Raw genomic sequence first — 27,951 nt, forward strand, 5'->3', positions numbered from 1 at the left:
CCATTCTTATCTCTAAGATCACAGGGGCAGGATATACACAGATATCATGAGAACATAAAGTTACACAGGAGAACACACACACATTCAGGGATTCTTCTTCTTAATATGAAGATGAAGGACCAGGAGTGTAAGAATCATCAGACATTAATTATGATCTTCACTCCGTCACTGACCTCAGAGCAGCAGGTGAAGTTGAGTGACAGGTTCATTCTCTCTCCTTTACTAGATACTCTTAATGTGTTTATCTGAACAGGTTCATTCTCTCTCCTTTACTAGATGCTCTTAATGTGTTTATCTGAACAGGTTCATTCTCTGTCCTTTACTAGATACTCTTAATGTGTTTATCTGAACAGGTTCATTCTCTCTTTACTAGATGCTCTTAATGTGTTTATCTGAACAGGTTCATTCTCTGTCCTTTACTAGATGCTCTTAATGTGTTTATCTGAACCTCATGAGTTTGGCAAAGCTGGTGAAACAGCCTTTGAAGTGGAGAGAGTGTCAAGACAAAATGGCTTCTAAACTTAAAGAGGATCTGGGCTTTTCTGTGTACTGTGAACTCACAAAAACATGAAAAAAACATTTCTCAAAATAGTTATATAGATACATATAGTGTCTACTAATTTTATTGACAAAGGTCTGAGGTAGATTTTAGGTGTATAAAAAAGTATAAAATGTATGACTCTTTGCTGACTAGAGGACTTCTGCACACACAGAGGGAGAGAGGGGGCGGGGTTGAGCAGAGAGTGTGAGAGAAAATGGGAGGAGCCAACACTGACAGCTTTATAGAGGAAACAGGTTATGAGGAAGTGAAGCTCAGTGACAGACGGCAGCTTTGTTCAACGTTACACCTCTACAAATGTTCTAGCAGGTGAGAATAACATTTAAAAACACTCAAACTGGACATAGTTGTTTTCATAAAGACGTTGGAGAGGTTGCTATGCTTGCATACATCCGTTAAAACAACAAGAGGACTCAGAAACTGACTGGATTTTTCAAACTCCTGAAAGTGAAAGTAAAGTTTGGGGAAAAGTTACAACACGAGGAAAGCTTGAAACAGATTTATATTTACTCTTGGAAAATGGCTTCGAAGTTAGAGGAGGATTTATCCTGTCCTGTGTGCACTGACATCTTCAAGGACCCAGTTGTTCTGTCATGTAGTCACAGCTTCTGTAAAGCCTGTCTGCAGCAGTTCTGGGAAACCAAAGGATCCAGAGAATGTCCAGTCTGCAGGAGAAGGTCATCAAAGGATCAGCCACCAACCAACCTTGCATTAAAAAACCTGTGTGAGACATTTTCACAGGAGAGAGGTCAGAGAGGAGCACTCTGTAGTCTCCATGGCGACAAACTCAAGCTGTTCTGTCATGATGATCAGCAGCTTGTGTGTGTGGTGTGCCGAGACTCAAAACTCCACAGGAATCACCAGTTCAGTCCCATTGCTGAAGCAGCAGTTGACCGTAAGGTAAGTTTGATAACCACAATATTTTGTATTGGATAATTAACAACAAGCTATAGCCCTATATTTAGTCCATCATTATAAACAATGATTTGCTTATCACAATATTCAAACCCCCCGTAGTTGCTGTTATTACTGTACCTCAACACTAGGTGGCAGCAGCATCATTTCACTCCTTTGCGCCCTCAAGAAGGCCATCCAAATGTGTTCACAAAACATCCAACTGAAATGTATCCATTTGTTGCTTTAGTGGTGTCAATCTATGTTCTGCCAAAGTCATATTTAAAAATCTGACTCAGTATTGCTGTAGTCAAGAGGCTCACTGACATGTGAGACTTGAGTGTCTTTATTATTTTCAAATTCAGGACTTTTCATAAATATGCCAGCAAATGTTGGAATAGTCACCAAGACATCTGAGGGGCATCACAAATTGTATGTAAAAGACTACTGTATTATTATCTCTCTCTCGATCTCTGTCTCTCTCTCCCTCCCTTCCTCTCTCTCTCTCTCTCTCTCTCTCCAGGAGGAGCTCAAGGTCAAAGTGGATCCCTTAAAGGAAAAGCTAAAGGCTTTTGAAAAAGTAAAACTCACCTATGATGAAACAGCAAAACACATTAAGGTGAGAGTCAGGACTCAAGCATGAATAGAATATCTACAGACGTTGGAAGAAGCTTTTATGAAGTGTGTTAATCCAGAGGAATTCCCTAGTAGACACTTTCTCTGTTATTGACCTTATTCCAGACTCAAGCCCAGCACACAGAGAAGCAGATCAAGGGGGAGTTTGAGAAGCTTCACCAGTTTCTACGAGATGAAGAGGCAGCCAGGACAGCTTCACTGAGGGAGGAAGAGGAGCAGAAGAGTCAGATGATGAAGGAGAAGATTGAGAAGATGAGCAGAGAGATGTCATCTCTTTCAAACACCATTAGAGCCATAGAAGAGAAGGTTGGAGCTGATGACATCACATTTCTACAAGTAAGAACCATCTACTGTCTTTATCATAGTGTGTGTGTGTATGTGTGTGTGTGTGTGTCTGTGTCTGTGTCTGTGTCTGTGTGTGTGTCTGTGTCTGTGTCTGTGTCTGTGTCTGTGTCTGTGTGTCTGTGTGTCTGTGTCTGTGTCTGTGTCTGTGTCTGTGTCTGTGTGTGTGTCTGTGTCTGTGTGTCTGTGTGTGTCTTTGTGTCTGTGTGTGTGTGTGTCTTTGTGTGTGTGTGTGTGTGTTTGTAATAAAATACATTAAAATACTGTCCAGTCTCTCCAAAAGCACATTGGCGATTGAGGTCGATGTTGAATCCGTGACATGAAGAAACTCAAAAAGCGTCCCTGCACTGCATGGTTGCTGTCGATGTACCTGAGTGAAAACACCAGCTGTGTCTGAGTGGAAACGTCCGTGGTCTCGTCAGCTTGAATGGCTACATAGTTCGTCCACTTCACCTCCTCCACAATGCGTTTCCTCACGACCGCTGGCATACACTCCAGTAGCTCGTTTTGAACAGTCTTTGGTGTGCCCTTGAAAACTGTATCATTTTTTAGATGCTCATCTAATACTTCATCCAACTGTGCTACAAAGTCGACCAATCCAATATAAATACCAGGGTTGGTGGAGTCCTCCTTTTCATCCTTGCCTCACAGAGCTAACTCAAAAACACCACAACATTTGACACACTGGATGAGCCGGTTTAGGATGTGCCGGTTATTGCTCACCTCATCGCTGTGGCAGCGCACTGCTAGCCTGTATCCCTCATCCAGTTGAGTGGCAATGTTAACCCTCCCAACAGCAGAGAACTTCCGACAGCTGTCCATGTGGAGCTCCGACTGCTCATGATTCTGCACCTTTTCAGACAGATGGTGCATGTCTGTAACTCCAGTAGTTGATGACAGATGGTGCATGTCTGTAACTCCAGTAGTTGATGACAGATGGTGCATGTCTGTAACTCCAGTAGATGACAGATGGTGCATGTCTGTAACTCCAGTAGTTGACAGATGGTGCATGTCTGTAACTCCAGTAGTAGTTGACAGATGGTGCATGTCTGTAACTCCAGTAGTAGTTGACAGATGGTGCATGTCTGTAACTCCAGTAGTAGTTGACAGATGGTGCATGTCTGTAACTCCAGTAGTAGATGACAGATGGTGCATGTCTGTAACTCCAGTAGTTGACAGATGGTGCATGTCTGTAACTCCAGTAGTAGTTGACAGATGGTGCATGTCTGTAACTCCAGTAGTAGACAGATGGTGCATGTCTGTAACTCCAGTAGTAGTTGACAGATGGTGCATGTCTGTAACTCCAGTAGTTGACAGATGGTGCATGTCTGTAACTCCAGTAGTTGACAGATGGTGCATGTCTGTAACTCCAGTAGTTGTCCATGCAGTGCTCTCTGCTGTGCCGCCTTTGGGATGGAAAAGTAGGCAGGGGTAGAAAAAGACAGCATTAGCCACTTCACATTCTTCTTGCCACGATTATCTTTCGTACCAATTCTTGGAAAATCCTCGGGTGTAGGATTTTCCCTCCTTTATAGAAACCTGTTGAATGGATACATTTGGTCTAGGAGGTCCTATTTGTTTTGCTGCCAATTTATCTTGATTAGTACAGTAAAAGGAGTTTCTTTCATGGAGTGAATTGAGTTGTTGCACTGAACGCTAGCCATCTGGACAGAATGTGACTTGATTGAAGCCTCCCCCACGACGAAAGCACATTATTGCTAACCCTCCCGGAACCCATAGAGATTGCACTGAAAGCCCTGTTATGTGAATTTTTTTTTTTTTTCAACCTGACTGAAATATAGAAGACTCATAACCACTGTCTCTCTTTTTCCCGTTTGGCAGTGCATCGCCCAAATCACCTTCATGGACAAACCGCCCATGCCGCCCACACCATTCACACACACACACACACACACACACACACACACACACACACACACACACACACACACACACACACACACACACACACACACACCCACACACAGACGTACTTATGTTTGTGTCTGTCTGTGTGTGAGTGTGTCTGTCTGTCTGCCTGTCTATCTGCCTGTCTCTGTGTGTGTGTGTGTGTGTGTGTGTGTGTGTGTGTGTACTTCATATCATCATTCATATACAGCCACACTTAATCACACTCACTGACAATTAGACACACTCATACTCAGCCACAGTTGACTGAAAATGTGTTTATCTGTGTCTTCCAATGTCCTCTGTGTGTAAAACGTAAAATGGTCATTGACAAAAGAAACAGGATGAAAGAGAGATAGGGGCAACTGTATAAAAATATGATGTACATGATGATGACATGTATCAGGTGAGAGAGCTTACAGGGAAGTAGAGAGATGATGGGTCCATGAGTAAATAAAGGTTTATTATGAGACTTTTTCATACCAATCACATTAACATATTTTTTTCCTTCATCATTTCACAGAACTACAAGAGCACAGTGGAAAGGTGAGTGATCTGCCTCCTGTCTCTCTCTTCTCTGTGGTTCTGAACCCAAACCCACAGCAGCACTGACTCCTGAATGTTATTCCAGAGCCCAGTGCACACTGCAGGATCCAGAGAGGGTTTCAGGACCTCTGATCAATGTGGCAAAACACCTGGGCAACCTGAAGTTCAGAGTCTGGGAGAAGATGCAGGAGATTGTCCAATACAGTGAGTGTATACATCCCTTTCAAACAAACAACACACACACACACACACACACACACACACACACACACACACACACACACACACACACACACACACACACACTCAAACACACATGTATGCACACACACACACACACACACACACACACACACACACACACACACACACACAAACACACATGTATGCACACACACACACACACACACACTCACACACCCACACACACAGACATACACACCACACACACACACAAACACACCTATATGCACACACACACATTCATGTGCAACAGAAACACACACACATCTCCCCTTCTATAGCTCACAGTGTCGCTACTTCTTTTCTCATAAGACCATACCAACACACACACACACACACACACACACACACACACACACACACACACACACACACAAATATACACACACACACACACATATACACAACACACACACACACACACACACACACATATACACACACACACACACACACACACACACACACACAGACACACATATACACACATACACACACATATACACACACATATACACACACATATACACACACACACACACACACACACATACACATGAATATTAGGCTAAAAAATACAACATGAGCCTGATTTACTGTAACATGACGTATAAGCCACGCCCACTTCTGGCTTTCTATCTGAATCCAGACCCAAAGACAGATCATTTTGATGGTTTAACAGATACAAATACAGATACAGATAATGGCCTCTAGTTTGTATATGTGTATGTATCTCTTTTTGTGTGCTCTTTCCACCTAAACCATTTGTGTTTTTCACTCTGCAGCTCCTGTGACTCTGGATCCCAACACTGCAGCATACACTCTCATCCTGTCTGAGGATCTGACCAGTGTGAGACATGGTGAGAAACAGCAGCTTCCTGATAACCCAGAGAGATTTGATGAGTATGCCTGTGTCCTGGGCTCTGAGGGCTTTAACTCAGGGACTCACTGCTGGGATGTGGAGGTTGGAGAGAACACATGGTGGTATATGGGTGTGATGACAGAGTCTCTCCAGAGGAAGGGAGACTTTACCTCCATGAGTGGAAGGTGGTATCTGGGTTATCAAAATAGTAAATATAGAGCATGGTCTACACCACAGCCCTACACTCTCCTCACAGTGAAGCAGAAACTCCACAGGATCAGAGTGCAGCTGGACTGGGACAGAGGAGAGCTGTCATTCTCTGACCCTGATAATAACACACACCTACACACTCTCACACACACTTTCACTGAGAGAGTCTATCCATACTTTAGTACAATCTCTCCTCTGAGGATGTTACCAGTGAGAGCTTCGGTGAAAGTAGAGCAGCACAGCAAGAGATGATGTCCCTTCCTTTTAAACTCTGACTAATTGGTTGTTTTGTTAGTTGCCTTATTAAAATCCCACAGGTGTCACATGATCTGAATTCTGCAAATATTACAAATTGAAGGGCAAACATCTTTGACAGAAATGTAAATGAAGTTCCTAAACAAGTTACTTTTATTTTCTAAAGGTACGCTGATGTTGGCTAAATTTGTCCATCCTTCAGTTGACGTATAAGAAATAAATAGGACGTTTCAGGAACGTTTCCTGTGGTTGATGCAGCAATCTGGCTCTAGTCCAGTAAAGAGCTGTAACAAAGCACATGAATATACTCAGGATTCAGCAGTGTAGGTCTGAACAACAAGCATCTCAAATTGGAGCCATATATACTGTTTAACCCTCATGTAGTGTTCTCAACATGGTTACAGAATTGACACGCCTGACAGAAGTGTTAATAATGCTTTTTGCAAACATTTGATTCGGATTCATTTTGATTTAAACCTTTCTAAAGATGCAAATAATTGTCATTATGACAGTTTTGTAAACCATTATGTATAATTTCAGATTTTTAAGCCTCCTTTTAATTATGTTGTTCTACTTGTTTGTGTTCAAAATAAAGTCAATTCACAATAAAATATAAATTCAACATACTTACAACTAGTGCAAATCAAAATCTCAGGATTATTAGTATTTTGTGTTTTTAACAAAGTACTGAACTCAGATTCCCTGTTGTCCCTCCCTCTTTCTCCTCACTGATATCAGCAGAGAGTCAAGAGACGGCACACAGCACATTCACCACAGCACACAGTAATAATACTATGGGAGAGTATATGATGTAGTGGTAATGTACACATGCCATTACATTAAACAGATTCAGCTCCACTGCATCATATAACAGAGGAGGAAGGGCACAGAGTGTGTTTGCGTGTTCTTTTTCTAATCCACTGATCTGGGGTCAGTCTCTGTGTCTCTGGCAGGTACAGTTCACACCCACATTCTCTTACCTGAACTTCAGAGACAGTGGAACTGGTCTGGCAACTAATGCTGACCAATCAGAATCCTTCCACCATAGACCTACTCCCTGACTGGTGATAATAATAATTTTGCACCACAGATAAAGATGGCGACTCAGTCAGGCAACGGTAGAAAGAAATCAGGAACAATGTTTTATTCATGATTATGCACATCAGGGGAGAGAGAGCATGGCTTCACATGAAGATTCACCAGCTTCTCTGACTAGAGCAGAGAAAGTCTCAGTTGAAGTACCCTAGGTCTGACAGCAGGGGGGCGTTAATCACCAGGCCCACCTTACGTAGGTCAAACTGAGTCAGGAGAATCACCAGGCCACCATCATCAGAATAACATGTGTAAGTGTGTGTGTGTGTGTGTGTTGTGTAATACTCTGAATAACATGTGTAAGTGTGTGTGTGCTGGTACATTGGATGCAGTAGGTTTATACCCGTCTCCTTCTACTCCACCTGTTTAACACATGTGGATACACACACACCTGCACACCCAAAGATGGAGATGACCAAAGCCTTGAGCTGATCCCCATTAGTGCTCCTGATGGAGCAACAGGCCAGTCCACAGGCAGCGCCCCCTAGTGGTTGGAGACAGAGGGGGCATTTCCTTAGGGGCACAAACCTACACTAGGCTGAGGACTGATAGACATCAGTTTTAGGATGGGAAGGGCTGTGATGAATGTCATGTGCATACACTGCCATCTGCTGGTGGAATGCTGCAACACATGCATATCTTGTGTGGAACAAACCACTTAAAGGTACAATAGGGGGCTCTTGTGTGAAACAAACCACTTAAAGGTACAATAGGGGGCTCGTGTGTGTGGAACAAACCACTTAAAGGTACAATAGGGGGCTCTTGTGTGGAACAAACCACTTAAAGGTACAATAGGGGGCTCTTGTGTGGAACAAACCACTTAAAGGTACAATAGGGGGCTCTTGTGTGGAACAAACCACTTAAAGGTACAAAAAGGGGCTCTTGTGTGCCGACCCTAGTGGAACTCTGGATCCCACCGCTGCCACCAAATGTCAAAGGGTAACCGTGTCAAGGGTCTTTAAGGGTCAAAGGGTAACCATGTCAAGGGTCTTTTAGGGTCGGCACAAGAGGCAGCAGGGAGACAAAACTCTGCGGTTGGAAATGTATTTGTCCTCCACCAGGTGCATAATCCAAGAATGTGAAAAATATAAAAACAAAAAGACTGAGAATATAAATGGAAACAAAAGATATTTACAAAAGACTGTATATGTACAGTCAATAGTACAGTGTGGTACACAATGTCCCTAAACTGAGACAGCACAAAGGTATCATTCTCACTCTTCTGAGAGCAGAGCATAGATATAACTCACCATCCAAACTCTCACCAAAGAAGCTCTCAGCACAGAAGCTTCCCAAACACTACCACGCTAGCCCTTTTATCAGGTAGCTGAAGAAATTCACTTTCAACAAAGTTAAAATGGTACCAACAATAATTTGAACAAAGTCAGGCATTCAAAATAATGACAATAATAGTTACAAGCATAGGCGGAGATCCCGGGGGGGACGTGTCCCCCCCTACCATAAAGTTGTCCCCCCCAACAAACATTGAAAACTAAAAAAAAATTTGATTTTTTTTTTTTTAATAAAAATACGACGACACAAGCTGTGCTAATTATAGACGTAAAAAAAATGTGTTTTTTAAGTGTTGAAAAATCATGTTCCCCCTATTCCTCAAAGTGGTTTGGTTCACATGCTGTTTCCAACGGGCAGGGCTACCGGCAGCTCCGTGTTTCAGTTAATCAGCCCAGTAGCCTACACGGTCAGATTGTCAGACTGTTTCCTCCTCTGTCCCCTGTCGCTGCCGCTATGATACACGATATGTAAAGAGATTTACCTCATTCTCGAACGCAGTAAGAACATGTAAAGAAGAAGTTTTTTTCTAAACTCCATTTACTAAGTTCCAATCGATATGCACAAGTATACATAAGCTTATTAATGGATTGGCATGACAACGTGAACGTTTGCCGATAACACACGCAAGCCGGTAATTAACACAGTTAAGATAGCTAGCTAGACAGTCTAGGACACTGTCCTGTCAGGGCAGGTTCATGCTAGTTAATAAACGTAGGTCTACATCTCAGTGCCTCTCCAGATTGGTTAAATTATCTGAAGTTAAATTAATGTCATCTTTTTCTGCGGTCCATGAACTATGCTGGTATTGTAATCTGGAGTGACAGTGGCGTAGGAGGTTGAGAAGTCGTATTGTAATCAAAAGGTTGCTAGTTCGATTTCCTGTTGAGCTGTTTTATAACTTATTTTGAGCATCAAGTTCTCTTGAACTTTGGACATTATTTGTCTGTGAATAGATATTTCGTGTTAGTACATTTAATGCTGTTTAGATAATTCTAAATTGACTTCGAATTTCTGTTTGTAAATGTGATAAGAGAATTCGGTATTTAGCAGTTTATGCTAGCTCTCGTGAAAGCAATTTTTTCCATGTCCCCCCCCCCCCCCGGAATTACACTCTGAAATTTGACCATGTATTGTCCCCCCCTACAATGAAATGGGATCTCCGCCCCTGGTTACAGGTCACATTCACGTTTCAAAACCTAACTACTAGTGATGTTACAAATGAACCCGAGGCTTCGGAGCTTGTGTCACGAAAATGAAGCACTTCCAGACGGAGCGCGTATTGAGGCTTGTATCGCTTTGCCGATATGACGTCACTCGTGACGTCTGAAGCCTCATTTGAATCAAGTGCTTCACCAAGTGGTTCGTTCGTTCACTTTTGGCGGGACGCTTCGACAATACGATGTCCAAATTCCCATCTCGTATTCGTGGTTGTTGTTGTCAGTGGATGGAGATTTAGCGATAGTTGGAGATTTAGCGGGAGTTGGAGATTTAGATTGTTTGGTGTTGTTAGTAGTATAGATTATTTGAGATAGAGTTATGGAGCCAGTTAGGAAGAGAAAGCCCTTGATCCAGTTGCACAAAGCACGTTCGCCCCCTTTTCAGTGCCCTGCACTTTCACTGACCAGTTGGCCAAAAGCACTCTCACTACCATTGGTTTTACAAAAGTACTGACCTGTATTCCAAATACACTTTAACTCTGTTCCAACAGCATATGCTACAGAATATAGTAAAGATAATTAGCAGGAGTTTTTATCCAAAACATCGGGTTAAAATTTGCTTTGGCTAAGATTCGAAACGATGTAGTCCGCACCTGGAGATGACGTCGCTAACCGTTGTGCCACCATACAACTGTATATGTCATAGGTCTGACTATTATTAGAACAAAGAATAGCAAAAGAAAGCCTTTATTGTCGTTGTTTTCGCCTACAATGAAATTTGAATTAATGGAGGTACGTTTTCTTTACCATACGTTTTCGTGCATGTTATTTTAGCAGGCCTTGCGCACCACAACAAATTTAACAAATTCATTGTCCCGAGAAAATCTGTCTTACAACGTATTTTTAATGAACAGCAGGTGTCACTAGAGAGCGAACGACGCTTCGAGTAGTGAACCTTTTTTCAACACGTCTGGCTGAAAAGCTTCAAAGCTTCATGAAGCTTCATTTCGCCATCACTACTAACTACTTAATGAATTGATTTGCGAGGGCAAAACCATGTTCCTCGCGGACTGCCCAAATCATAAAGTCCTCCCGGGACAGGAACACAGTTCCTAAGAAAACAAGGAAGATGTAATGGTGGCAAGGTAATTATTCAACACAGCCATTGAACAAACATGGCATGTACATATATTGTGTCATTCTCATACACATGCTATAAGCAAATGCAACTTAACAGTAATTTGTCAAACAACATTTGGGCAATAAAACGGAGATTTTGATCAACGGTAAATGAATGAACGTGAAATGAAACAAAGTGAAATGTTTGGCGTGGTGTTAGCGATAAGTGCGCACCCCTATGCTTCCACACACGCCAGCCAAGGTAAAGCAGTTCAGAAAGTTATGTGGGGATATACAATAAGGACTGTAGAAGAGTCCGTTTTGTTAAAAGTATAACGAAAGTCCGTTGCGTCCGCCATTAGGATGCGTCTAAACGCGGCCTCACACACGCATACACACACACACAGACCTGTTGTACCGTTCCTGCCACAAGTAATGTATTTGAATGTATTTCACTTCAAACTAAATGTGTAAAGACAGTCACAGATATAAAACTACATGAGAAACGATCGAGCAATCACGTTGCACCTCCACTTGACACATATGTTCATTTGTTCATGGCAAACACTTTGAAGTACAGACTGAGGGCCTTTCAGAAACTCATCCCTCCTGTGAGTAAACTGTACGGCATAACAAGTCATGAAGTCATTTATACCTGTCAAACATCACAACAGGATCGATGATAAGGTACTCTCTTTCTCTTTCTCTCTCTCTCTAATGGTGTAGCAGAGCTGGCCAATCAGAATCCTCTTCAACCAAAGTCCCTCTCTCTGACTCGCCTCAACGTTATTACACAAGGAAGTGGGGAACGGAGACGGACGGACTCCAGTGACTGACTGTTTCTCAGCGAACTTTGAACAGGTACGAATTCGATCGTGTACTTTTACACTCAACAAACAAACCAACTATTCTGGTTTCAAATACATGAGTATGAAGCTGACAGCATTGTGACTTTAGTATGTTGTGTTTTCCTGTTCAGACACTGACGTGATTTTCAAACTGTGAACTTGAAAGTGAAAGCAAACTGTGTTACCACAGCAATACCAGTGCAAAAGAGAGTCCCCCGGTAACAAGACTATGGCATCGAAACCTTTCTCCGAAGAGGATTTCTCTTGTCCTGTGTGCTGTGACATCTTTAAGGACCCTGTCGTCCTCTCATGCAGTCATAGCTTCTGTAAAGTCTGTCTGCAGCAGTTCTGGGAAACCAAAATATCCAGGGAATGTCCAGTCTGCAGGAGGAGATCATCAAAAGAACATCCTCCAATAAGTCTAACATTAAAGAACCTGTGTGAGACCCAGTGTTGTGCATGAACGCGTTCAAAAGAACGCGTTCATTGAACACGTTCATTTTTATGAGAACGATGAACTGAACGCAACTTCATGACAAATAATGAATTTGAACGGTGAACACGTTCATATTATCTGAGGTCCAGCGCCACTGAGGTCTAGCTAAAACATTACGGAATGTTTTCCTTCTGCTGAGGAATGACACTGTCTAAATCGAATGCTTGTACCATGTCGTTGCTCAGTACCTGTTAAAAAGGCCATAGTAATTATTTGTTAAATTGCCCAAACAGACCATGTTTCGGTAAATGACCATATTTGGTAATTGCGTTGGTCATGTGACTCCACTTCTCACGGTGCAATGTTTGATATTGCTTCATGGCATATTTAGATGGAGTAGCAGTTAACTTCGGGCATATTTTCACATAATTGAACGTTGCACTTTGTTGAAGTTGTGTGCGTCCATGTATACGTGAGTTTGACTTTGTAGCCTACCTTGTCAGTATGTGTTTGTTATAGTTTAGCTTTCTCATCATCGTTACGAGCACTGTCACTTAATTGATCCAGCATGATGCACTGTTCGTGAACTCGCTTAGCATAAGCTGCTAATGTACAAATACGAGTGGTACAGGGTTTACCTATGCTAACTTTTGAGCGGTCTTTCATTTAGTGTACATGCCCTTGTTGATCTGAGATTAAACCAGTAGCATATAATTGCTGAAGAGCAAGTTATTATTATTAGTTCCCTGTATAATTCATTATTTAAATGGTACTACATACTAATTAAAAAAAAATGAAAATGAACTGAACTATGAACTAGTTCAGAATTTAAATGGTGAACTATGAACGTGAACGATTCATGTTTACTTGTATGAACTGAACTTTGAACTAGTTCATGAGAGGTGTGAACGTGCACAACACTGGTGAGACCTTCTTACAGCAGAGAAGTCAGAGAGCTTCAGCAGGGTCTGAGGTGCTCTGCAGTCTGCACAGTGAGAAACTCAAGCTCTTCTGTCTGGAGGATAAGCAGCCTGTGTGTCTGGTGTGTCGAGACTCAAAAACACACAAAACCCACAACTTCAGTCCCATCAATGAGGCTGCACTAGATATTAAGGTAGGAATGCTCAGATTAGTTTAATAATGCTTACACATAATGTTCTCTATGTAGAATGAATTAGGAGTTAAATATGCAGATGCAGATAAGTACTCAATGTCAACACCAGTAGAGTGAAAATCTTTACACCTGTGTTTACTGCTGTAGTTGTTACCCAGTAAAGTGTGTGTGTATTTCAGGAGGAACTCAAGATCAAACTGGAGCCCCTAAGAAATAAATTCAAGACCTTTGAAGAAGTTAAACTCATCTTTGACCAAACAGCAGCGCACATTAAGGTGAGATATGGACCAGATTAGACACAGGAGTTTTCATTTCATCAACAATAAAAATATCTTTTTTATTACTGTATGTGTGATCATCCAGACTCAGACCCAGCACACAGAGAAACAGATCAAGGAGGAGTTTAAGAAGCTGCACCAGTTTCTACGAGATGAAGAGGCAGCCAGGATAGCTGCACTGAGGGAGGAAGAGGAGCAGAAGAGTCAGATGATGAAGAAGAAGATAGAGAAGATGAGCAGAGAGATGTCATCTCTTTCAGACACAATCAGAGTCATAGAAGAGGAGATGGGAGCTGATGACATCACATTCCTGCAGGTAAAAATCAGTCCTGTTTTTCTTTCTTCCTAAACAGTCATTAACAGGAGTAAATCATTTCTGACTCCACAACGAAAACAGGTTTATACACTATATGTATGGAAATGATAATAATATAGGGTTCCATGAATGGGTCAGTGGCTAAACAGTTATGCATTATGTAAACGACACACTCTGGATTACAGGAATTTAATGTCAAGTGTTAATGCAACCCTTCACATCTTTTGTACTTTGGTGTTTTTTACAGAACTACAAGAGCACAGTGGAAAGGTGAGTGATCTGCCTCCTGTCTCTCTCTTCTCTGTGGTTCTGAACCCAAACCCACAGCAGCACTGACTCCTGAATGTTATTCCAGAGCCCAGTGCACACTGCAGGATCCAGAGAGGGTTTCAGGACCTCTGATCCAGGGTTCGTACGGTCATGAAAAACCTGGAAAAGTCATGGAATTTTAAAATGGTAATTTCCAGGCCTGGAAAAGTGCTTGAAAAAAATTAAATCCCAAAAGTTTTGGAAAAGTCATGGAAATTTGTTATATTCATATTTTCAAGGCTATTTACGCTGAGTTTTAAATAATTAATATGCGTTTAAAGGAAATACGCTCAAAATATAAGCAGGCATACGCTCTCATACTAACTGAAAAGTTCGGTGGCCATAGCAACAGTAACTCAGGGAAGCGGACGGGATAATGCCAGGGAAGTCTAGATTTAACCCTGCTTCGCTACAAATGGAAAAGTACATGTCATGGCTTAAAACAGACGAAAACCCGGGACGAGCAAAATGTAGGTTGTGTGGTGGCAAAACATTCAACATTTCAAACACGGGAGAGGCGGCATTAACCATACACGAGCCATGCCAAAGGAAGCAAACAGAGCGCTGCTACTAGCGAAGCTACAGCAACCCCTATCACCACAGCGAGGGCAACTGCTACGCCAAGCAGCACGTCTCTCTTGTCAGCTACCAAGCAGGCGTCGATAACCGATTCTGTAACGAAAAATGAAGTCCTAACTGCGGAGGTAATGTGGGCACTGAAGGTGGCCAATTCGCATTATTCTTTTGAATCATCCGAAAATGCCAGCCTGCTCTTTGACGAATGTTCGCCGATAGCCAGATTGGTCATTCCATGCCAAACGTCCAAATAAAAATAAAAATCTCCCCACTCGACCATCTCAGATTTGGCTGAAAAAATTCAAGGATGTTCATACACTTCTTAATAGGTATAGCCCCAAATATTAGCTCTCTACTCCCAATAGTTTTGTCACAAAATTGTTTTTTTTTTAGCAACTAAGTTATGTGCATTTACAGACGCTTTTTAGCAGCGTTTTCTGAAGAGCCATTTAAAAAGTATTTAAGCTAGCTCCTTCAAACTTTCTAGTGCTAAAATTACAAAATTACACCATTACAATACCATTACTTGAAGAATATGGACTTCCAAGGGTGTGGCTTGGGTATATCATAGTATTAGGGGTGCTTGAATTTGCGCGAAAGTTTTACTCTACACTCTGTGGCAGCATCTTTGAAGGCCTGTGGAAAGCTCAATGTTAAAGCTAGAGACTTGATATTATACGCAGACCTTCCTATGTATGCTCTGTATACAAAACTGTCCCTATGTGATGAATGGTCTGGAAGATATTAAAGCTTGAATTGATGAAAACCCATTTTGTGCAAAAAATGACAGCATCTACCAACATGAAACTAACTGTTTTGGAAAGATTAGATATTTGTTCTTAACATATCAAATATTTGTGATGGTGTTCTGCCTCATTTTCTCAAAATTAATTTTGCCCAGCATTCAATGGCCTATGGAAGCATATTCAAATGCTAACAAAATGCACTAAGTTTGACACAGAGCTTAAACTGCATATTTTTGTATACTGTATTCTTTGGAATTCTCATTGTTAGTTTAAATACTACATTGTATCACTTTTTCATGTATACACCGAGATTTCACAAAATGTTTGGTCATGGAAATTTGGTTTAAAGTCATTGAAAAGTCATGGAAAAGTCATGGAAATCCATTGGTCAAAATGTGTATGAACCCTGTCTGATCAATGTGGCAAAACACCTGGACAACCTGAAGTTCACAGTCTGGAAGAGAATGAAGAAGATTGTTGAGCACAGTGAGTACGATTGTCACACACACTAGGAAGGAAGACACACACACACACACACACACACACACACACACTGGAAGCCACACACACACACTAGGAAGCCACACACACACAGACACACTAGGAAGCCACACACTCACACACACACACACACACACACACACTAGGAAGCCACAAACACACACTAGGAAGAAAGACAGACACAAACACACACACAAGGAAGCCACACACACACACTAGGAGGACACATACACATACTAGGAAGCCAGACACATACTGGGAAGGCACACACACACACACACACACACACACACACACACACACACACACACACAAGGAAGCCACACACACTAGGAACACACACACACACACACACTAGGAAGGCAGAAACACACAAGGAAGCCACAGACAAACACAAGGAAGCTACAGACACACATATTAGGAAGCCAGACACACACACACACACAGATACACACACTAGGAAGCCACACACACACACACACACAAGGAAGCCACACACACACACACACTAGGAAGACACACACACTTTGGCCTGTTACTCTCCTCGTTCTCTCTTGTCCACCCTACACAGAGGCTTCCTTAAGGTCATGGTCTTACTGAACCGACAGATATGCAGTCTAAGACACACACACACACACACACACTGCAAAAAATGCCACTCTAGATTTAAGACAAATTATTACATATTTAAGCATAATTTTGCTTAAAACAAGCAAATTTGGCTGCCAGTGCGTTAAGCAAATTTGACTTGTTAAGATTTCTTAAAATAAGACAGCCTTCACAATTACTCCAAAAGCACTGAATGTCCTGAAATAAGACTAATTCCACTTATTTCAAACCATGTAGTTACTTAAAATAAGCCTGATGTCACTCAAATATAGTGAACTTCTGAGGCATTAGTACTTGAAATAAGACAATTCAAGCACAGACTGTCCTGAAATAAGACTAATTCCACTCATTTCAAACCATGTAGTTACCTCAAAATAAGCCTGATGTCACTCAAATCTAGTGAACTTCTGAGGCATTAGTACTTGAAATAAGACAATTCAAGCACAGAATGTCCTGAAATAAGACTAATTCCACTCATTTCAAACCATGTAGTTACCTCAAAATAAGCCTGATGTCACTCAAATCTAGTGAACTTCTGAGGCATTAGTACTTGAAATAAGAGACAATTCAGGCTTTTACATAAGACCACAATAATAAAAGTGAAATTTAGACTGACAACACTGATTTCAAGTCATCTAGTAACTTCCAAAGAAGTCTGTCATCACTCAAACCTGGAGTACTTCTTAAGCATTAAGTTACTTAAAATCAGACCACAAGCTCTTAAAATCAGGAAACGTGACACAACACATTATTTATCACTGTTTTATTAGCCTGTTAATGAAGAAAACCAATAACAGCCATTTGAGAGTAGTGAACAATAATAAGCATCAGAATGCTTAAATGTACTTAATTACATATTACACATAATGATTTAAGTAAACTGTCAGACATAAGGTACATTGACATCTACATAAACGATGACAATTCAGCAACACATCAAACAGTCAGAATTCATCAAACAGTCAACAAATCATTGACAAATGTAGCTGGAAATACATTGGACGTTGTGTTACTGTGTGCTGTCCTGACCTCCAGACATATAGAGAAAGAGTTGGGGTGGGGGGGGGAGTGACATACAGAAGAGTGACATACAGTAGGAGGTTGACAAAGAGAGAGGGAGAGACAGACTAGGTTTGGATGAATGCTTGACAGTCAGCAAGCACCTTTTTATATGTTGTCGTCTTGTCACTCTCGTGAATAAAATCTTTGAGTACCTCTGTTTGTATTATGGACAATAGCCTAGCAATACACTTGGAATATGTTAACTGGAACACATAGTAGCATCCCATCAGTATCATGAGGGATTCCAGAAGCATGTCCCTTGGCGAGGTCATCAGTTCCGCAAGAAGACATTGGGGTCCTCAGATGGCTGAAAGCAACAAATTGGGGGAGGGGGGCAGAATGAAGTTAAACCACACACATGAAATTCACAAATGAAAGCATTATGTACTGACACTAAAACCCACCTCAAGAACATGGTACAGTGCCTCACTTGCCGACTTTTCTTGGAGGGGCGGTTGGGTAAGGGAACATTTTTGGGAGCGCCTCCAACAAGGCAATGGCCTGTGCAGCTGCAAACAAAGTGGTATAAGTTAATGTGCAATATTTATGATGACCCTGAAACTATGGATACATAAGAGCACTGAGTAAGCTGCAGGTCAATGTAATGGGTCACTTGTACAAATAACAAATGTAGTGGTGTTAGAACCCTCCAGTGACAACCACCAGTTTGCTGAGATTCAAGGAAAAGTGTAGTAGCATATCGGCATATGACCACCTCACTGTACATTATCCCTTACACAGCTTTAAGTTTTTTTTTTTTTTTTTAGATTTATTTTTGGGCTTTTATCGATAGTCTTAGTGAAGAGTGGGACAGGAAATGAGTGGGAGAAGAGGCGGGGAGTGGACTGGAGAAATGACATTAGGCCGGAATCGAACCTGTGTCCTCCATGGGCATCAAGCCTGAATGTGGTCGGGGCTACTGGTTGCGCCACAGTGCCCCCCCTAAGTTTTTATTACTATTTTTGTTATTACATTTCTTACTGCCACTCCATGCCAGCCAGCTAACTAACTATTCACTTCTAGGGAAACCATGCATAGCCAGTCTAGCCACAATCTTTGGCTTTATCTAACCATCTTCTATCATATGTACTATCATAGACTTACCTTCCAGAAGTGACTGTGTTGTCTTGTCCAATTGCTCCATCTGTAATTTAAAGAAAAGGGTTGTTACTCTTTCAGAAAGAAAAAAATCTTCAACTTCAAGTCGAAGCTTTACTCAGGGTGGGGGATCCTTAACCTATAGAGTAGCTAGTTAGCTAAGAGCTAACTGCAACTACTAGCTATTATATCACCAACATTCACACTAAATGAATCCTCTGAACTTGCTTACTTTTTACAGACAAAACTACTAGGGACACTTTCTGACATTGTATTACCTGGCACTAGTTTAAAACATATGAGAGACGTTAGCTCTGTCGACATGGCTTCAATTGAATTATTGTGCTAGTCTTGGTCTTTTACAAACATTTTTGTTTTCAATATTGCTGACGAATTACCAAAGTAGGCAGAGGTTAAATTATGTTAACTTACCTTTAGCTTTTGAAGTCGAAAGGCACAGCTCTTGTATTTGCTTCAGTTCACATCACTGGCATGCAGCTCAAGCGACATTTGAGATGTGTTGGGTGCGTGCGTTCGAGTGAATTCGATCCTGCCACCGAGTTTGAGGAACACTTGTGGTTTATGACAACATTTCTGACTGAGCATCTTGTGATCAGTGGTAATCCACAAGTATCGCAAGTATATTTGACTGTGTTTTTTAAGTGATTTAGGTCACTTTTACTACGTGGTGCAATTAAGTGGTTGTTAAAACTCATATCTAGTTAAAAATAACTTGAATTATAACTTTAATGCAATAAGAAAATAACAAGTGAATTTATGCTTGAAATGAGACGTTTTCAACTTGACACTATTGCTTAAAATAAGACTACCACACTTGAAATGGATTCTTTGCTCATATCTAGTGTTAAAGAACTCAAATTAAGTTCAAATGTGCTTATCAAGGCAGCGCAAGTAATATTTGCTTGAAATAGGTAAAAATACCCTTATCAAGACAACACTAGGTAAGTCCAATTTTGCTAAAAACAAGACCAACTAGATTTTTTCATCTTAATATAAGAATAATAACCCTAGGTTAGAAAAGCAGTTTTTGCAGTGCATGCAGTGCTGTCTGCATGCTGCCTTTGGGATGGAAAAGTAGGCAGGGGTAGTAAAAGACCGCGTTAGCCACTTCACAGCCTGCTAGCCAAGATTTTCTTTCGTACCAATTCCTGGAAAATCCTCAGGTGTAGGATTTTCCCCCCTTTATAGAAACCTGTTTAATGGATACATTTGGACTAAGAAGTCCTAATTGTTTTGCTGCCAATTTATCTCGATTAGTACTTAAAGGAGTTTTTTTCAAAGAGTGAATTGAGTTGTTGCACTGAACGCTAGCCATCTGGACAGAATGTGACTTGATCGAAGCCACCGCCCCCACTTTTTACAGTTAGTATGACGAAAGCACATTAGTGCTAGCCCTCCCGGAACCCATAGAGATTGCATTGAAAGCCCTGTTATGTGAAAAAAATAGACTTTCCATGAGAGACGTCTGGGGTGATTTTCAACCTGACTGAAATCTAGAAGACTTATAACCACTGTCTCTCTTTTTCCCGGTTGGCAGTGCATCGCCCAAATCACCCTTATGGACGAACCGCCCGTGCCACCCACACCATTCACACACACACACACACACACACGTACTTATGTTTGTGTCTGTCTGTGCCAGTCTGTGTGTGTGTGTCTGTCTGTCTGTCTGTCTGTCTGTCTGTCTGTCTGTCTGTCTGTCTGTCTGTCTGTCTGTCTGTCTGTCTGTCTGTCTGTCTGTCTGTGTGTGTGTGTGTGTGTGTGTGTGTGTGTGTGTATGTGTGTGTGTGTGTGTACTGGCCAATCACCATCATTCATATACAGCCACACTCAATCACACTCACTTACACTTAGACACACTCATACTCATCCACAGATGACTAAAAATGTGTTTATCTGTGTCTTCCAATGTCCTCTGTGTGTAAAATGTAAAATGGTCATTAACAAAAGAAACAGGATGAATGAGGGACAGGGGCAACTGGAAAAAAACTCTGATGATGTACATGATGATGACATGTATCAGGTGCTGAAGGTGAGAAAGAGAGAGTGTGTGTGTGTGTGTGTGTGAGGGGGGGGGGGTCGGTGTCTCAGCTTACAGGGGAGTAGAGAGAGCATGAATAAATAAAGGTTTATTATGAGATCATGTTAAAATAAATGTTTTCCTTCATCATTTCACAGAACTACAAGAGCACAGTGGAAAGGTGAGTGATCTGCGTCCTGTCTCTCTCTTCTCTGTGGTTCTGAACCCAAACCCACAGCAGCACTGACTCCTGAATGTTATTCCAGAGCCCAGTGCACACTGCAGGATCCAGAGAGGGTTTCAGGAGCTCTGATCAATGTGGCAAAACACCTGGGCAACCTGAAGTTCAGAGTCTGGGAGAAGATGCAAGAGATCGTCCAATACAGTAAGTGTATCCCTTTCAAACACAAAACACACACATACATACACTCACATAGAGACAGGTAGACCAGGATGGACAGAGGGACGCACTTTTATTCATATTTCATACACAGAGGCAATTAAATGTGCTTAACATAAATAAGAGCAGAAAGAACCTCCAAAAGAAATATGAAGACAAGTGAAGAGATCAAAAGAGATCAAAAGAGATCAAAAGAGCTGCCAAGCGGAAGGGGGAACTAGAGGAGAGCGGAAGTGATGAAGAGTGTGTAGACGCAGGTATACGGGTGAAAAAGAAAATGAGTCAGAATTGTCTGGGATATTTCAGTTGAGTTTAAGAATTGATAAGGATACAGTTAAGCTAAAACAGAAGACATTGTTAAAGTGAGCAGAATACAATTGAAAGAGTATTATGAAGGATGCTCCAGTGAACTGTTTCTCCAGTGAACTGTATGGTTCTCACATGTCGATAAACAGGGGATTCAGAAAGACGGAGGGAAATGTCATCTTCCATTGCTATGGATGTGTCAGGGTGTGTGGTAATGCAGCCTGTTTTCATGCTTTGACAACAAGATACCAGTACGCCTAACACATTTTCTTTTGTCGTGCATGACCACTAAATGACGGACTAAAGGAAATGTAAGGACCTGTGTTGCTCCTGCCTGAACTCGGTTAGCTTACTTGTCTCACCCTACTGTTTAGAAAAGACTTCATATGGGACTGTGTTCAAGACATTTCTTTTGGGGAATGATAAGTATTTGTTTTCCAGGTTGACAGGGTTCCTAAGAGTTTATTTTTCTGGAGGTCAATCTTCTGAAATGTTCAAATGTGCTATACAGTTTTCATGCCAAGAGTAATTAAGGGATCTCATTGGGTTGGTAAAGAATAAACCCCACCCTGTTTGTGTTATCCCCTAGTGTAGTGTATGAGACATATCATTGGTGGGAGGGCTACACGCAATAGAGCCGTTAGACGTTAGAGCTGTTTTCAGAAAAAGGCCCCAAACAGCCCAAGTAGAATCCTTGATAGAGCCGTTTCCAGAGAAAGGCCTGAGATATAGATTAGCCCCAGATTAGCAGAGAGAGAGAGAGAGAGAGAGAGAGAGAGAGAGAGAGAGAGAGAGAGTGGGGGGAGGGGGTTCCTGCATTGATTTTATATGATATTCATATGTAGTGGAATAGATGATAAACCACTGTTCAGTTTCATTGAAAGCACATATGACACACACACACACACACTCACACACACACACACACACACACACACACACACACACACACACACATACACACACACACACATACACACAAACACACACAAACACACATACAAACACACAAAACATACACACACACACACACACACACACATACACGCACCCTCACATCTCCCCTACTAGACCTCACAGTGTCTTTGATTCTGTTCTCCTAAGACCAGCAGATACACACACACACACACACACACATATATATGCACACACACACACACACACCTCTCCCCTACTAGTGCTCAAAGCGTCTCTACTTCTCAGTGACGTGCGGTGAGGTTCGTGGCTGGTGAGGCACTGACTTTTTCAGAGTCAAATTTACAAATACATAAACCCAATTTAGTAACGGCGCCTATTAACGCCCGAAACTTATTAACAGCCTCACGCAGGTACATGTTACTTAATATTGATTTCTATATCAACCAGGATAACGGATTTTAAACACCATACGCTCCTACCCAAAGGGGGTATTTAACTTGTATGTGTGCAAAAAATTGCAGTACAGCGTTATTTAGTGTACTAGACAGCGATTTATTTCTGTGTGTACAAACCCTCATGGAACGAACTGAACAAATTCGATTTCGCAACGAGAATTTGTGAGGGTCATAGAGCTTTCCATAGACATATATACAGAAAGGCTGTTAAAGGGTTCCACCTCCTGTATCAGCTAATTTTGCGTGTCAGTCTACACAACAGAAAAAAACTGAAAACACGTTTCAGTTGAAATCCAAACAAGTTACCAGTCCTAATCTAGACACCCACCGCTACTGAAATATGTAAGATTGATTGATTAAAGATTTTTCGATTCCTATAAATGTTTTTAATAGCTGGGGCGTTAATAGGCGCCTTTACGATAGAGTATCTAAGATCACCATTGAATTGGCAGCTTTCACATTGACGACTGGTTGTTTTTCATGTCAGCATTCTTTACACACACATAGGTAAGGTGCATACAGTAGGCAGCTGCTAGCTTGTGATGAACTCATGTGTAAATATTATGCACTCATGAATATGAACTCTTTCTTACGAAGTTGCACAAGCACCCTGAGGGTTTCTATCTTTTCCCATTATAATTTTAAGAGTTAAATCGAGGAGACTATAACATCAGCTAGTTAACCAGCTATCATTTCATGCAAATTGAACTCTTCCGATTAACTCGTAAGGTTATTAAGTGTCCTTAGCTAGCTAATTAGCTAACGTAGCAACAGGATAACCATTGCAACCAGGAAACACAACTTACCTACAATTTAAGTTTAATTTCTCAAAATCAGCTCACCAATAAAAAGCAGTCTTGGGTTCCAAGTGATCATAACCACTTGAGTGATGTTAAATGGCCTCACATAGACACAAAACAATCCCAAGAGAAATAATGGGAAATCAACGGAGCTGCCGCTGTAAGTCCAAAACCAAATGTATTCTTGAGGTTCCAAACATGTTCAAAGCAATTTGGCTTTGAATGTGAGAAGTCGATCGAGTTATCTTCTGTCCCGTCGCTTGAAGCATACCCTTTAACTCCAGCATTGGTCTCCCATTATTAATCATTTCACGTTTGGACTGAAAGTCCAGTTTTGAGAACTGCTTCAGCTTAGCAATAAAATCTTCCATTTTCGCCGTCAAGTAGAAGTGTAGAAGAAGAGCAACGTTTCCCAGCATAACCCCAACAGGTGCGCTCTTGCACGCCCCCTTCATTGAGGCAGAGGTACTGTGTGCCTCACCTACATGATTTTTCAATGCGTTTTGAGCTCAGCTCAAAGGTTCTATGCATGCGCACGCATGCGCAAAACCCAGTTTGGAGCGATTGCGCAATCCTAGGTGAGGCACTGCCTCACTAGCTCCCATAGACAATACATGGTGCCTCACCTGACCGCACGTCCCTTGTTTTCTCCCGTCTATTTGAATAGGACATGCGCAAATTCAGCGAATTCAGCGATTTTGATTATAAAAATGCTCGAAATGATTGGAATCATGCAGAAATTACACCTATACCACAGATTAGTAGAGAAATATCAATATTTATTTTATTTTATATATATATATATATTTTTTTTTTTACTTTTCAAGATGACAGGTGAGGCTCTGCCTCACCTGCCTCATAGGACCGCACGTCCCTGCTACTTCTTCTCCCATAAGGCCAGCAGATACACAAACACACACCTGCTAGAGCACGCAGTGTCTCTGCTTCTGTTCTTATGAGACCATACACACACACACACAACGCACACACACACCTACACACACAAACACACCACACTCACACACACACACACACAACGCACACACACGCCTACACTCACACACACACACACACAACACACACACACACCTACACACACACACACACACAACGCACACACACACCTACACACACACTAACACACACACACACACACACACACACACACATACACCGTACACACACAAACATACACACATACAACATACACACACACACACACACACACACATTTACATACATACATCACACACACACACACACACACACACACACACACACACACACACACACACACACACACACACACACACATACACACACACACACACACACACACACACACACACACATCTCCCCTACTGCTTCTTCTCACATAAGGCCAGCAGGCACACACACACACACACATACAACAAATCAATGTGATGCTTTGAAAACACACCAATTGCATTACCAATGAACATTAGGCTAAAAAATACAACATGAACCTGATTTAACATGACATACGGCATAAGCCACGCCCTCTTATGGAACTCTATCCCAATCCAGATACAAAGACAGATCATTTTGTTGGTTTACAGTTTTTTACGACTGGATAAACACTAAAATCAAAAGTATTACACAATTATCAAAACCTTCACTCAAGGAGCAAAACAACGGCTCAGATTTGCACCACTATAAGCACATGTCAACATCACACTTTTTGCGAAACAATACACAAAAGTGATTTGCAAAACACTAAACACACTTTTATGCTTTAGACACAGACGTATATCAAGATGTCACTTCCTTGCAATTCCAAAGCACTGCAAGTCAAATTCCCACACTTTGTGCTTTCTCTGTGTACTTCACTTACACTACTCTAATCACTGAGAAGTAGAATTGCTAAAAGTGTTTTAAGTTTATAACAGCAGTGTGTAAGTGGTACAAACAGATTTCCGTCATATGCAACGTGTGTGTTTCATATGGTAACAAAATATGGTTTTGTTAAATTAGTGTATAGTTTTTACAAGAGTGTTTAATTTTGCAATGGATCTGAGGTGTTTTGCTCATTGGGTGTGTGGTTGTGCTAATTGTGTGAGTGAAATGAAAAACAAAACAAAGCTGTCAAAATTGTGTTTAAGCAATCGAGAAAAACTGTAACAGATACAAATACAGATACAGATAATGACCTCTAGTTTGTATATGTGTATGTATCTCTTTTTGTGTGCTCTTTCCACCTAAACCATTTGTGTTTCTCACTCTGCAGCTCCTGTGACTCTGGATCCCAACACTGCAAGCCAAATACTCATCCTGTCTGAGGATCTGACCAGTGTGAGACGTGGTGATGAGAGACAGCAGCTTCCTGATAACCCAGAGAGATTTGATGAGTATGCCGACATCCTGGGCTCTGAGGGCTTTAACTCAGGGACTCACTGCTGGGATGTGGAGGTTGGAGAGAACACATGGTGGGTTGTGGGTGTGATGAAGGAGTCTCTCCAGAGGAAGGAAGACTATACCTCCATGAGTGGACAGTGGTTTGTGTGGTATAATGATGGTGAATATCGAGCACATTCTCCACCACAGTCCTCCGCTCTCCTTACAGTGAAGCAGAAACTCCAGAGGATCAGAGTGCAGCTGGACTGGGACAGAGGAGAGCTGTCATTCTCTGACCCTGATAATAACACACACCTACACACTTTCACACACACTTTCACTGAGAGAGTGTTTCCATACTTTAATATTGGCTGTGAACTCTCTCCTCTGAGGATGTTACCAGTGAGAGCTTCAGTGACAGTAGAGCAGCACAGCAAGAGATGATGTCACTTCCTTTTGCATTCTGACTAATTGGTTGTATTGTTAGTTGCCTTAAGGAAATCCCACAGGTCTCACGTGATCTGAATTCTGTAAATATTGCAAATTGAAGGCAAACATCTTTGACAAAAATGTAAATTAAATTCATAAACAAGTTACTTTTATTATCTAAAGGTACGCTGATGTTGGCTAAATTTGTCCATCCTTCAGTTTACATATAATCTGTTAAATCCCACTGAGGTCCTGAAACAGTGGAGCAGCTCAGCTTCAGCTTCATTAGTCTGATCAGACTCTGAGGTCCTGAACCAGTGGAGCAGCTCAGCTTCAGTTTCATTAGTCTGATCAGACTCTGAGGTCCTGAAACAGTGGAGCAGCTCAGCTTCAGCTTCATTAGTCTGATCAGACTCTGAGGTCCTGAACCAGTGGAGCAGCTCAGCTTCAGTTTCATTAGTCTGATCAGACTCTGACACTGGTGAGAGGAATGAAATTAAAGCTGATTTTATGGGCTTTAATCAATTCTGTGATTTTAGAATGTTTGATGTTTCTGGAACATTTCCTGTGGTTGATGCAGCAATCAGCACTCTACAGTAAAGATCTGTAACAAAGCACATGAATATACTCAGGATTCAGCAGTGTAGGTCTGAACAACAAGCATCTCAAATTGGAGCCATATATACTGTTTAACCCTCATGTAGTGTTCTCAACATGGTAACAGAATTGACCGGCCTGACAGAAATGTTAATAATGCTTTTTGCAAACATTTGATTCTGATTCATTTTCATTTAAACCATCATCATCATTTCTAAATATGCAAATAATTGTTATTATAACAGTTTTGTAAACCATTATGTATAATTTCAGATTTGTAAGCCTCCTTTTAATGATGTTGTTCTACTTGTTTGTGTTCAAAATAATGTAAATTCACAATAAAATATAAATTAAACATACCTACAACTAGTGCAAATCAGAATCTCAGAACTATTAGTATTTTGTGTATTTAACAATGTCTGTAACAATTAACAACACACATTGAAAATATGCATCAAATATACATCATGAAATCTGTCATTTTGCAAGATAATAACTCTTATTGTGTCTTTGGTCTAACATGCCTGCTGTGATTTATGAAGAAAATGCACACCTATTCATATCAACACCCAACTGACTGGATTAAATCTGACAACTTTACCTTTTATTAAAACTCTAAGGAGTCTTGGACATTCATTTCA

General features: G+C 41.3%; 2 protein-coding genes and 1 long non-coding RNA gene across 3 annotated transcripts; 2 read left to right on the forward strand and 1 right to left on the reverse strand.

The window, feature by feature from the left end:
* The first annotated feature begins 714 nt into the window (after positions 1-714).
* Positions 715-12,102, forward strand: LOC122128687 (E3 ubiquitin-protein ligase TRIM35-like). The gene is made up of 5 exons (XM_042703216.1): positions 715-1,459; positions 1,977-2,072; positions 2,195-2,425; positions 4,863-4,879; positions 12,096-12,102. Exons 1-5 carry the CDS (start codon positions 1,079-1,081, stop codon positions 12,100-12,102), a joined length of 732 nt encoding a protein of 243 aa, XP_042559150.1. The 5' UTR covers positions 715-1,078.
* LOC116223606 (E3 ubiquitin-protein ligase TRIM35-like) lies at positions 11,848-26,728 on the forward strand. The gene is made up of 8 exons (XM_042703217.1): positions 11,848-11,977; positions 12,096-12,404; positions 13,324-13,514; positions 13,694-13,789; positions 13,878-14,108; positions 20,200-20,224; positions 21,319-21,435; positions 26,178-26,728. The coding sequence occupies exons 2-8, from the start codon at positions 12,194-12,196 to the stop codon at positions 26,726-26,728; spliced, it is 1,422 nt and encodes a 473-aa protein (XP_042559151.1). The 5' UTR covers positions 11,848-11,977; positions 12,096-12,193.
* LOC122133402 lies at positions 17,598-19,567 on the reverse strand. The gene is made up of 4 exons (XR_006152736.1): positions 19,442-19,567; positions 19,016-19,055; positions 18,316-18,420; positions 17,598-18,218 (listed from the first exon to the last, which is right to left on the reverse strand). It is a non-coding gene; the product is annotated as an uncharacterized LOC122133402 (long non-coding RNA).
* Positions 26,729-27,951: the final 1,223 nt, after the last annotated feature.

Source organism: Clupea harengus, chromosome 2 (assembly GCF_900700415.2).
Source record: "Clupea harengus chromosome 2, Ch_v2.0.2, whole genome shotgun sequence".
NCBI classification, from domain to species: domain Eukaryota; kingdom Metazoa; phylum Chordata; class Actinopteri; order Clupeiformes; family Clupeidae; genus Clupea; species Clupea harengus.